The 13,339-nt window shown below is 48.7% G+C and overlaps 1 protein-coding gene across 29 annotated transcripts in view; it reads right to left on the bottom strand.

The window, feature by feature from the left end:
* The window catches only part of OBSCN (obscurin, cytoskeletal calmodulin and titin-interacting RhoGEF), a 171,166-nt gene extending 159,531 nt beyond the window's left edge, over positions 1-11,635 (bottom strand). For all 29 annotated transcript variants that reach the window (XM_082278968.1, XM_082278994.1, XM_082278970.1 and 26 more), the window contains exons 1-2: positions 11,407-11,635; positions 2,584-3,722 (exon numbers count right to left, since the gene is read on the bottom strand). In XM_082278968.1, the coding sequence (XP_082135094.1) occupies positions 2,584-3,709 (1,126 nt within the window). In that variant the 5' untranslated portion in view covers positions 3,710-3,722; positions 11,407-11,635. The remainder of the gene's footprint in view (positions 1-2,583; positions 3,723-11,406) is intronic.
* Positions 11,636-13,339: the final 1,704 nt, after the last annotated feature.

The raw sequence follows: 13,339 nt of genomic DNA, 5'->3' as shown, positions 1-13,339 counted from the left end.
TCACCCAGTATCTGGTTGCTTTATTCAGGGACTCCAGTGAACATCGCTTGGCCCAGGATGGAGACCTGAATTCTGCTCTCACCAACTTTACACATGGCCTAGGGAAATCTCCAAAACCTTCAGAAAATCCAAGCTGGTTGTTCGTGTTCCTCCCATCCTCCCCACTCCTTGGTTTGTTAAAGGGTTATTCTTGGGAAAAATTTCCCAACTCTTTTCACAGCTCACATCTCAGTGTACGGATTGTGATTTTATCCCCATTCCAGACACATTTCTGAATCTAATCAAGCCTCAGTTTTCCTTATTTGGGAGAGTGATTTCTCTGCCCTGTAGCCTCTCCTTTGAGATTCAAGTCTGATTCACTAAATCTCATTTAGGAACAGCTCAAAAAACTTTTTTTTTCCAGCTCAATGATCTTTAAGGCACAGGCTTAGCAAAGTGTTCACAAATATTGGGTCCTTAGGTCCCCAGGATCTAGACTGACAGAGTATAGGAAGCTTTCTGTGGATGTCCCATCCCTGGAAATGTTCAAGGCCAGGCTGGACAGAGCCCTGAGCAACCTGATCCAGTGAGTGGCACCCCTGCCCATGGCAGGGGGTTGGAACGAGACGTCCTTTAAGGTCCCTCCCAGCCCAAACCATTCTGATTCTATAATTCTGAGGGTGGCTGCTTGGAGAATTCAACCTCTCCCTACATGACTGAGCAAAGAGAACTTTGCATGGCAAGATGCTCTCCCTCCCTAAGCCCGATAGCAGAGGAGCCAATGGCATCACCAGTGACATAAAACAACAGAATTAAAAGCTCTTTTCACTGCTGCATCATTCTGACCTGTCTTGGGAGGGCTGAGAAGAACTTCTGGTGACACAAAGGAGAGTCATTTATCAGGGCCTAATAATAACCAACACACGTAGATTTTCCATGGCAGACTTGGCCTGGACAGGGAGCCAAACACGGTACAGAGTAACAAAGAAACAATCCATAAACATTTCCACTTCAGCCTCCTGACTCACAGGCAGCTCCGGACAACGGACACGGATCAATAACCTTTTCCCAGGGTGCTTGCTCCCAGACTGGCTGCTTCCCTTGCTTTCCCCACCTCCTTTGGAAGGGGTTGCAGCCAAGAGAGCAATCAGATAAGCACAGGCAGAGCAGGGGGTGTTTGTTTTTGCAAGGTGTTGGGCGAGCAACTGAGCTTGATCTATCCTCAAAGTGATCACCCACCCAAGGGCCAGGATTGATCTTCTGCTCTGAGTCCCAACTCATGAGGCAATCACAGCTTTATGGAACAGGACAAATGCCCCTCCCCACGCCACTCAGCACCTCCAAGGGACAGCAAGGGGTGGGACAGGTGCCCCTGAGTTCCACGGATCAGGTGTCACTGATGGACACAGGGACTGAGCCACTGATGGGAAAGACTCTGAGTGTAAAAGGGGAGGCCCAAAAAAGGGAAAAGAGAAAATCAAATAAAACCAGAGAGACTTAAAGATGAGTATGAAGTACAGATCATTCCTGCTTATTTGGATTTCTAATTTATTTTGCTGCCAGTGAAAAAAACATCAATTTTACCACTCGAGTGGCAAAAATCTTTTGTTTCTGACAGCTCACTTACAGGTGGCACCTGGGCTGCAAACTGCCTGCTGTCCCCTTGCCAAATGGGAGAGCAGCTGGAAAATTTAGAGCTTCCTGGATTGTTCAAGGCCAGGTTGAACAGGGTTTGGAGCAACCTGTTTTGGTGGAAGGTGTCCTTGCCCATGGCAGGAAGTTGGAATGAGATGATCTTTAGGATCTCTTCTGATTCAAACCATTCTGGGATTCTATAAAAACTGTGTGTCACACTTTTGTTGTCATTCTGAAGAACTTGGTCTGACCTTCACCAGTCTGCAGTGACCCTCTGAAGGCAAGCTCCTCACCACTGACTATGGCAAAGGCAACCTGGACCTGGCAGATTTTCTCAGAGCATTCAAGGAACACAGACTATCTAGCAACACAAACTGGGAAAAGACTGAAGAGCCTGGCAAGAACAAGGCTGCTGGTGGGTCACTGTACAGGAAAACCGAGCTGGACTGTAATTAGAGTTGGAGTAGGTCTCCCAGGGGATCCAAGGCAGCCTGACACACTCATCTTGTAGGGAGGGGTTTCCACTACTACTGCTAATGGCACGTCTGAGTAAACCCCGTGGTGAACACAAACCCAGATGTGATTAAAGCCTGGAGGGTGAGACGGGGCATTGGCAGCCATTGACCCAGAGCATGGGAACAGATCTCTTACATCACTGTAAAGCCAGGACTGATGGGAGCTGTAGGGATCTGGTGCATCCCAGCTGCCCCACAACCAGCCAGTTCTATATCATCCACCCCCACCTGGCACCTCTTTAGTGCCCTTCCTGGAAGCCACCAACGATGGGACTCTCTCCCCAAGTCACCAATTCAAGTGCACAAGCCCCTTTCCACCTGGAGAGCCTTATTCACATCTAACCACACTTCCCTGCAGCAGTTTGGAGGCAGCAGTTTTGTTCAAACCTCCACCCCAATTCAGGGGTGTCTCTTTGCAGGCACACCCACCCTGGTGAGAACCACAGACACCCACCTTTGACAGTGACGAGCACAGAGCTGTAGGTCTGCCCCGCCAAGTTGGAGGCCGTGCAGGTGTACAGCCCGTTGTCTGTCTGCTTGCAGAAGAGGATCTTCAGCACAAAGTTCTCCTGGTCATCCTCATAGATGACGTGCCGCCGGCCTTCCAAGATGACCTCGTTGTCCTTCTTCCACACAATCACGGGCTTGGGCTCGCCTGTCACGTAGCAGCTCAGTTTGGCGTGCTTCCCCTCCGTCACGCTGCACATGCGTGTCAGCGCCCCGAAAGTGGCGTTGCGGGCCCCTTTGGTCAGTCCCGCTGCCCGCTCATAGTCCTGGGACAGGCTGTAGCCGATGCTGGACAACCCCTCTACCGCAGAGTACGACTGGGCAGAGGCCGAGTCAAGAGTCCTGTGGGAGATGTCCATCTTCCTGATCTCCTCCCGCCTCTTCTGCAGGTGGGACAGCAAGGAGGCCGTCTTGCCGCAGCTGGCATCGAAGTTGCTGCTGCCTGGGTTGGAGGAGCCATGCGTTTCCACCACCAGGGCGGCCGAGGCGCTGGCAGAGCCAATGAGGTTCTCTGCCCGGCAGGTGTAGGTGCCACTGTCCCCCAGCTGGGCACACTGGATGGTGAGAGCGTTTGACTCCCCAGCAGACTCAATTTGGAAGCGTCCAGCATCTGCCTTGTTCCTCAGGTATCTCCCATCCTTCTCCCAGTTCACCGAGAGGGGAGGGCTACCCTGGACTTTGCATTTGAACATGGCGTCTTCTCCCAAGGTTACTTTGATGCTGGAAGGTTTCTGGATGAAGTAAGGAGCTGACTCCGTGACTGTGGTCTCCTCTCCCACTTTGATGCTGACAGCAGCAAAAGCCTCCCCGATGGTGTTCTTGGCCCGGCAGATGTACTGGCCACTGTCCTCCAGGTTCAGGTCATAGATGGTTAGCCGATACAAATCCCCATCCTCTGTGGTTTTAAACCTTCCCCCAGACTGGACTGGAAGTTTATCCTTTTCCCAGCTCACCACTGGGATGGGGTTTCCAACGATCTGGCAGCTCAGGGTGGCATCCTTCCCTACAGACACCATAAACGCCTTGGGCCGGGTCAGGAAGCGCGGGACCCCGCTGAGTGAGCTGTAATCCATCCTGGCTTCCTTCCTAAAGGGGGACAGAAAGAAAAAACGTCAGGAGAGAGCAGAGGGTGCAGCCAAAGAATTGTTGCACTCCTGTGGTGTCAGGATGTTTGTCACCTGGAGCCCCCATGATTTCAATGCCAGTCTCATCATGGGTGAGAAAGCCTTGGAATATTTTTTGAAGATTTCTTATATGTGAGGTTAATAAGCTGCTGAATAAGGTAGCTCTCTTCCCCACAGAGCCACTGGGCAAAACAGAACTCCTTGGGCTGCTCATACAGGGGGAACATGATGATGCCTTTCATCTGTGGCACTCAGAAAGTGACCTGCACTAAAGCTGTGTGGCAGATGGGCTGGTTCTGCAACCACAGGGAAACCAATGGACACTAAATTCTGAGAGATGTGTCTGCCCACCAAGATATTTCCTCCATCACAGAATCACAGAATGGTTTGGGTTGAAAGGGACCTTAAAGATCATCTCATTCCAGCCCCCCGCCGTGGGCAGGGAGTAACCTCCTAGACCAGGTTTTCCAAGAAGATTTGAGTGCACCATTTCTCTTCAAGCTGTTTAATCTCTTTGGCCTCATAATGCCAGACCCCTCTGTCCTGGCTGCTCCTGTCTGAGCCGTAGGAATAGACATACTCCAGATGAGCACACCTCTGCTTTTTCACCTTCAAAGTGATGCACAAAGCAGAAGGACCAAGGCTCTGGGTGCTGTAACTCAGAAAGGAAATAAAACCCAGTCACTAAGACAGAAATATCCTTCTTAATCCTACAGCAGTTTGGCTTCCCTGCTGGCCACACATCCACCCACTCTCTCACCCAATGGCAGGTGCTCTCACCATCTCCCCCTCTGCTCCAGCAGAAGTCAATAGGAGCAGGCCAAAACCCTGCTTTAATTTCTTAAATCACCACTTTTCCATCCTCCTCCAGCTCCTGTTAGTGCATTTATGTTAATGTGAAATCACTGATGGCCTCAGGGAGTGAGGGTTGGATCGACCTGCTGCATGACCTTAGGAAAAATCACTTGTTTTCCCAATCTCTTGGCTCACCTCCCACTTCTTCATATCAAGACAGGGATGGGCTCACAAATAATTATGTGCACAGTGTATATATGACAATGTACTTGCTGAGGTAAATGGCAAATTATGCATGAGAATTAATAACAAATTACCATTTCCTTTCCATTTATGCTGCTGGAGAATGAAAAACACGAGTTACCATTAAATCCCCATACTAGAAAAGGGGTAGCACAAAAATACAAAATGGTATTTGTTATGAGAGCTCCAGAAACTTCTGGACGACACTCTCAGGCACAGCAGGGGATTCTTGGGGTTGTCCTGAGCAAGGCCAGGAGTGGGACTCAATGGTCTTTGTGGGTCCCTTCCACTCAGGATATTCTATGATTTTGTGATCGTTATTATCATTGAAGAAGGTATCGCTGAGCCAAACTTTAAACTTCATCCAGTTCACAGATCTAAGGCCAAATCAAACATAATCTCTCTATATTTAACAGGAAAAATACACCATGTCCTGGCCTATGCTGTGTCTCCTACTCCAAAGAACACATGAAAGATAAGAAGCAGTCACAGACTTTTTCCTTTAGATGAGATCGATCCTTTCTAAACTAATTCAATTTGGGTTGCTTTTGTTTCCTGCTATTGAGCAAATTTCATCATTCTACCACAAATCTTTAGAAATTAAAGAAACAGGTTGCAAATACTAAATCTGGGAGGGGGGGGAAAAAGCAGTAATGGGAAAAATTTACTTTTAATAAATGCTAAGAGGATAAAGAACGATTGACTTGCAGTCATAAGGGCTAAGACCAACTCACTTTCTGTTAAGTGGCCACCTTCAGTACAGATCTCTTTTTCTCTTCGTCTCAAACTGGTCTAGAAATCTGTGAATTAGTTTGAACTTCTTTGGTTCCTCTTATTACCTTCAACCTCTGCCCTCAGCCAAGCTTTAAAATGCATTTTCCATAAACACTTGTGCAGCTGCAAGCAGAGAAGCTGCACGAATGGTTAGAAGGGGCAGATACGAGCCTGGGGCTTGAGCCAAAGTACACTGAAGTCAGTGGAAATTTCCACTGAAGCCAATTGGTTGAGAATCAGAGTCTTCTGCTCATTTGGGGAAGGACCATTTCAATGTTCAGAAGGAGATGCTGAGGTTCAGCTCCACTCTGGAGAGCCCAGCAGAACCATTCACTGCATTAGCAACAAGTTAACAATCAGAACACAGACTCAGAGCTCAAGTCCTAATATTTCCCAGCCATTTGCTTGAATTTCAGGCTCCACCATGCCATCAAAGCACTTGGATTCACCTTCAGAGGACACTGCCATGCCTCACCCTTCCTGGCTTCCTGTTGTCTCTGACTGATGCATCACTCACTCATTTCCAGCTTCATAGTGTCAAAACCAGCAGAAAAATAGAGCTGCTTCAATTCTCCATCAAACTGGGGTCTGCATGACATGGAGAAGTGCCCAGAGCACTGAGGTGGCGACAGAGACATGAGAGGAGCTGTTGGGAACCAGCCAGGGACCTCCCAGCAACCAGTGGCTTCCCTCAACCCACCTGTGAGCTGTTTCCACCACCTGGGCCCCAGGACACCTTTCCATGTCTGGAGGAGAGCTCTGCTCTGTTGGAGCACGGTGAGGGCTCTCAAAGCCTGGCTCTTACAAGAGCAGGAATGCTGCTCACTTCCTAAAGTGCATCCTTCTCTCCCTGTCCTTCCACGCTAAGCTGTGCCCAAACAAGCACACCCCAGCTGCTCCCTGGTACCTCTGACAGTCAGGAACAGTCAAAAACCAGGGAAGATCCTGCACCAGATGCCTGTTGATTTTGTTCCTGAACCAACTGGGTGCAGCAAATCCACCCAAGATGCTCTTTCCCAGTGAGCTCAAGGTCCAGCCTCCCTCTTCCATGGCTCCCAAACACTCATCTGGTGTTTGCAACTCATTTCTCTCCATCATCTAGTACATGATCCTGTGCCCACAGACCTCCTAGAGCAGGGTGAAAACCCCACATCCCCTGCACCTCACCCAGCTTTCTCCACGTGCCCTCACACTCTAAGGTTTTTACACCATTATGAACAGCCAGGATGCCAGAAGAAAATCCAGGGATCAGTGAGAAGAGCCCATGCTCATCATTAGTTTAGATCTTTTTCAAACATGGAAAGAAAAACAGGGTTTATTCCTTGCTCTGCCACTGGCTTACTTTCACAATTACAAGAAAGACACTCCAGTTCTTGTATCTTTATTCCCCATCTGAAAAAGGGGGAGAAACTTGTTTTATGGGTGTAGAGAGCACAAAATCCTAACCTGCAGCAAGGATAAGGCTGTGTAGGTATCTAATACATCTAACAGGTTAGACAGGCTGCACGAGATAAATTACATTTCAAAATTTCAAATGGGATAAAATGCATCACACTGGATTATGATGATAAATAGATTTAGGAGCAAGGAGAGGACAGTGAACATACTGAAAGGGCAAGGTTTAATATTTCTACTGTGTAACTTGTCAATCAACTTATTCAATAATTACTCTGATTTACATTATCTACATGTTCATTCAAACTTTAGAAAAAAAAAAACAAAAAAGCCAGTAACTCTGAAACTTTAAAAAAAAAAAAAAAAAAAAAAAGGCAACTCTCTGCAAATGCCAGAGCAGCTCCCTTGGAAGTGACAGCACCAGCAACAAAGCATGAATAAACCTAGTCAATGCAAATGCCCTTTCCAATAAATCTCAGACATTTGCCAGTGTCATATTTCCCCATGTAACCCCTCTGTGATTAATCATTTGCAGCAGAGATCACATTCCCATCTGCGGTATTTCTGAGTACGCCGAAGGCAAGCTGGCAGCACTTGTGATTTTGCTTATGTCTTTATTCATTCGGATTTTCCCTGGTTTGTGTTTGGGGGAAGAGGCAGAACTGCACAGAGCTATCAGATAAGGCAAATAAATCACTGTCCTGGAGCCAACACTGGGCCATGCAGCTGGTCCAGGCCTCCTGCCCACTCCTGTCCCACCACTGCCTGTGTGTGCCCGGCACCTGCTTCCCATGGAGAAGGGAACGAGTCCCTTGCAGTGGGAACAACCACAGACTTGTCCAGTTCCTGCTGGAGTACTCAGATGTGGAACTCATCAGCAGGTGGAGAGCCCTGATGGAGGTGCCACAGAATCCCAGAATGGTTTGGGTCAGAAGGGATCTTAAAGGACACCCAGTGCCACCCCCTGCCTTGCACAGGGACACCTCCCACTATCCCAGGCTGCTCCAAGCTCCAATGTCCAACCTGGCCTTGGACACTTCCAGGGATCCAGGGGCAGCCACAACTTCTCTGGGCACCCTGTGCCAGGGCCTCCCCACCCTCACAGGGAAGAATTTCTTCCCAATATCCCATCCATCCCTGCCCTCTGCCAGTGGGAACCCATTCCATGTGTTCTGTCGCTTCATCCCTTACCCCAAGGCCCTCTCCAGCTCTCCTGGAGTCCCTTTAGGCCCTGGAAGGAGCATCTCAGGTCTCACCAGAGCCTTTTCTTCTCTTGACTGGACACCCCCTACTTTCCCAGGTGCTCCATCCCAACCTCCTGGGATTCACTGCGCTGTGGTGGCTGATGGGCTGGTTTCACTCTGCTTCATGAATGCTGATCTGCACCTGGAAAGGCTTCAACAACCTCTGAGAAGTCAGAGGTCCTCCCCATGGCAAATTGTCACCCAAGCTGTCAGCAGCCTGCAACAAAGCTCTTTGTGTGAGAGAGGACGAGGGGAACAGATTATTCTCTGTCCAAGCCTTTGCATCCAAGGACTAGAAAGAGAATCCTGTCCACCAGGACTCAGGGCAAAGAGCAAAAAGCACTTATAAAATACATCTCATAAAATATTCCCAAGACAGAGGCGGCCATGAGTAGCACAACTGCAAAATTGGAGACTTTGGGGACATAATTAAACCTGGGATCACCAAGATCCAAACACAGGTTAGAAGCAAAGAGGTTCTCTCAACACCACATTTAGGTCCACCATGTCCCTGTTTGCTCATTTCCTCAATCCTCTTTTACCCTTTCTTTGCCCAAGTCAAAAATATATTGATTTGAGGTATTTTTCTTTCCTTTGGAGTTTATGCTTCCTGAACTTCCCCTGCAATGCTAAATTCTAATCCTTTCACTCCTTTTCCTGACAGGAAAGGCAGGATTTACAGGGAACCTCCTGTCTCTGAATCCTGAGCTTTCAAAGAACATCCCTGGAACAGAAGCTTCAGATAAAAATCAAGGCAGCACTGGTATTACCATAGTTTACATGATTTATCTGCTTGTATTGTTCCATCTAAAAACATCAGGAAATGGAATCTGTGGGTGGGAAGGGAAGTCGATGAGTTGTCAAATGGGAAGTTGGGGTTTCCTTTGATGTTTAAAATCCTGCCGAGGGAAAACAGCAGTAACCCAGCTGCCCTCTCGCTTCCAGCAGCCTCCCGGGGAACGGACAACTTTGGGATAGCACAAGTGTTCGGTGTCAGCTGTGGGCTGGGTGACATCAGCCGGGCTCTGGTGGGTGCCTGAGAGCCGTCACACCAGACAGGGAGCTCTGAGGGTGAAATGCACACCAGCACACCCAGTGCTCCCTGCCCATTACATCCCTAAATCGGGGCTCTGCGCGGGTTTGCGCCAGCGCTCTAATCCAGGGAGGCAGGATTTATCCCGTTCCACCGGAGCAGGAACGGTGTCTGTGGCTGAGGAGCTGGGCTCAGGGCTTAGCTTGGGCTACTCTGAATTCCACTTCACTGAGGGAGAAGCGATTTTGGCATGTCCAAAGGTCACTGGATGAGCAGATGGGAGAGGTTTCTGCTGTGGATCAGTCACTGGAGACGTCGGACACAGAGAACCTGCAGCACACAAAGCCTTTTGCAAGGGGCTTCTAACTCATCTCAGAGTAAGGCTTGTCTGCATTCCCTCCCATCCACGGCCTCCATCCTCAGCCAAAATCCACAGGAGATGTTGAGGGAAAGTTCATGGCAGGTCAGAGGCTGGCACGGTGTTAAACATGGTGAGCAGCCCTCAGGGAAAAGGAGAAGCTCAAGACAACTCTGACCTTCAGGGTGGGGCTGAATATGCACCAAGCGCCTCGGGAGGGACCTGCATCCCCTCATGCTCCCACTATTAATCCCTTATCAATAACCTGGATGTTTCCAATGACTGGTAGCAAACAAGGGTTCAACTGTTTAGAAAATTCCAACAAGGAACAAGAACAAATCACGTGGTTTGTGCAATGGGCAGGAAGGTCAGATCACCTTCCAGCCACGTTAGCAGCACACACTTCATAAAAACCACGAGAGATTCAAGCCACTTAGATGATTTATGTGGTTAAAACACTTCTCTTTCCTCTCTGCAGAGACAGATCTATCTTATAAAACTCATCCCACTTTCAATTATCGGGCCAGAAACCATTTTCCATCAACACATCAAGAGCTCCAAGAAACTCCGTGCAGGGAAGGGATTTCATCCTCCTTGGGTTTTACTGCACCAAGGGGCTTCACTTCACATTCTGCCCTTGATCGAGCTACAAAACCATCCCTGAAACTTCCAGAGGGCTAGAACTGCACAGAGCCGCCCCTCAAGACTCCATGGCAGACACAGAGCCGCCCCTCAAGACTCCATGGCAGCCACTTTTCCTTGTATTTTTCTGAGCCTCCCAAGGCTGCTCTGGCAATAGCAGAAGGCCAAAGCACCAGGGAGGTCTGGGGCACACTGTGGTGCTCACTCCTGTTCTGTGGGGATGAGAAAAAAGGAGACAAATGGAGAGAAAAGACATACATTCTGGGGTTTCCACCCAGGGGACAGAAAAGGAGCGATGTAAATCCAGAAATTTCATCACAAATTTCACCCAGCTGGATTTTGCTTTACACACAGCTCTGGAGAGAAGCATCTGTGGCAGAATCCCAGAAAAAGCAGTCTTGCAAAGCTAGAAATGCTCCTGTTCTAGCACATGTGATTTCCTACACGAGGAAGTTGCGGGATCACAGCTCCCATATGGACAAAGAATTCCTTTGGTGACAATCAGCCGCAGCTCCGACCTAAGCCCTTGTATTTTAACAAGTGGACGTCATTGTCATTACAGTCACTCCACCCCATTGAGCTGTAGGGCCCAAAATAGCCTCAGCTGTCGAGCTCCATCTCTCCCCATCTCCCCTCAGAGCCATTTGGAGAAGTGGGAGGAGGGTGGGGGGTTGCAGAGTGAATCTGTATTGACACCAGAGAGGAGCTCAGAGGGAAAAAAAGTCCTGGCCAAAGAGAAAAGCTGCACTGAGATTATGCCCTGGCAATAAAACTTTTCAAAATGTTCCTTTCTGCCACCTCTCCATATGTTTTCCACACTCTCCATGCCCAGTGCTGTCTCAAACTTGGGGACAAAGTGTATCAAGTTGAGTCAATGGCTCTAAATCTGATTTTCTTCACTTTTCTCCTTTCCTCTGCAGGCTGATCTTTGCTCAAAAGTAATTAATCAGAACAATCCACATTTGGCTCAGAGAAAAGGAAGGATGGATTTAATACCTGCACCGTCAGCTCCATCCCAAAATACGTTTCATAAAGCAAAACATCCTCCAACACGACACAGAACAACCTCACCCCTCCCTCAGCTACCAACCTTCTCCACTTCCTGCTGGACATCAGCGTCCCCAAAAATCCACCTCTCCTTAGCTGAAGGTTTTGGTCTTACCTGGAGTCTTGTCTGAGTCTGAGGAGGACAAAGCTCTGGGCAGGGGAAGAAAAAGCCGATTCCTACTGAGATGAAAGGAGGGGGAAGAGGGAAGAGGGGAACAGAGGACATGGGGAGACCATGTTGGCTTGGGTTTTCCCCCCCCCTTTCCCCTCCAGGAAAATAAAACAGAAACCCCAGCGATGGCAGGGACGTGCGGCAGAAGGTCCCCCCAAGTCCCCCGGCAGTGGCTCTGCTGCCCAGGGTTAGGCTGTGCCACCTCCCCTCCCCACCCTCCTCTGGGTTGTCCTCCTCCAGTCAAATCACTGACGTGCTCCGCTTTCCCTCCGCAGCCCAGCTCCAAAATAGCTCTGGGTGTCATTTACCGGGGAGATTAAATTTCCTGCAGGACAGAGGCGAAAGGGCAGCGTTTTAGGGACTCGCTGGGACAGCCCAGCAACAGGAGGGGGCAAAAACCCCATCAGAAGTGTGTGTTTGGGTGGTGTGGGGGACAGGCTGTGGGGACAAGGTGGGTCAGAACAGTCCCCTCAAGGGTCCATCCCAAAGCCAAGTGCTAAACGTGACGTGAGGACTCGGGAACGGGCAGCTGCCGGCTTATCAGCGTCGCACACTGCACGGGAATTCTTTCCCAAAGGCATCAGATCAATAGTAGGTTTATTTATAACCTCCCAGGCACGAGCTGTTACAATGGCAAATAAATGGCAAGTTCATAATCCCAAGTGTGTGTCTGCCCCTTAACCTTATATAGATTATATATTCCTTATATAGATTATCTATTCTTTATATAGATTATATATTTCCCCACCTTTTTGCCTCGTGAATACAAACTGTGTGCAAAAATCACCTGAGCTGTAAATCCATCACATCTCAGAGGCTCGAGACCAAAATTTCTATATTTACAAGTAAAATTTCTAGTTTTTAAATGATTGCCTGAAAAATGGAGTCCACACCAAGTCCTATCAGCAATCAGGAGATTTTAAATTTAAAACTAATTTCTGCTAATGGTCAAAGAGCTGCAACAGAGCCCAGCAGGTTCCCCCCACAACCACTTCAGCTTTGTGCAAATATCAGGAGTGAATGACAAGATACACTTATTTTTGGCAGTAAACAAAGCAGATAAGGTGCTGCATAGTCCCAGGCTCTGAAGACACAGTGAGGTGCTGAGCTAAATCACTTTTCAAGGCACAAAACTGCCACCAAGGAAGCAGAAGGGAGTTTTAGCTGAGAATTTGAAAGTAGGGCTTGAACAGAGCCATAGAATTCCAGAATGGTTTGGGTTGAAAGGGACCTTAAAGACCATCTTGTTCCAGCCCCCAGGAAGTGTCCAAGGCCAGGTTGGATAGGGCTTGGAACAACCTGGGATAGTTGGAGGTGTCCCTGCCCATGGCAGGGGGTGGGACAAGATGAGGTTGAAGGTCCCTCCCAGCCCAAACCATTCTGTGATTCTATCACCCAGGGTGGATCAAAATTAATAACAGAATTATAGGATTGAGGAGGAAGAGGTTTTAAGGTGTTACCTGACCTGCCTGTGCCCTGGCTGAGGGACTTCAGCCAATGTTTAGCTCTGTGAAAAGCTCATGCCCTCTTTTAGGGACGCTGCCCATTGTGCTCATTCTTCCCTCTCTTCTGAAGGTGGTTTAAAGCTTCAGCTGCAGGACTTCAGAGAGACTTCCCAAGCCACTGGAATGCGCCCAGGGTGTGTTAGTCACAGCTCTCAGCACATCTTTGAGTCAGCAGGATTTGGTTTCTGAACGGGATCATTTGTACTGTTCCACAAACTGGACATCAGCAGACTTCAAGGTCTATTCCCAACCTATAACTTGGGATAAACCAGTGTCCATTTGAAGCAAACCAAAGCAAATTAACTTCTCCAGCTTCCCATGACACCACCTTGGCTGCGTTTCCCTGCACTGTGCAGTTGCCAGAGGCACAA

The sequence above is a fragment of the Coloeus monedula genome (assembly GCF_965178545.1).
Source record: "Coloeus monedula genome assembly, chromosome: 1".
NCBI lineage: Eukaryota > Metazoa > Chordata > Aves > Passeriformes > Corvidae > Coloeus > Coloeus monedula.
The sequence above is the reverse complement of the archived record's forward strand: the minus strand, read 5'-3'. Positions and strand labels throughout refer to the sequence as shown.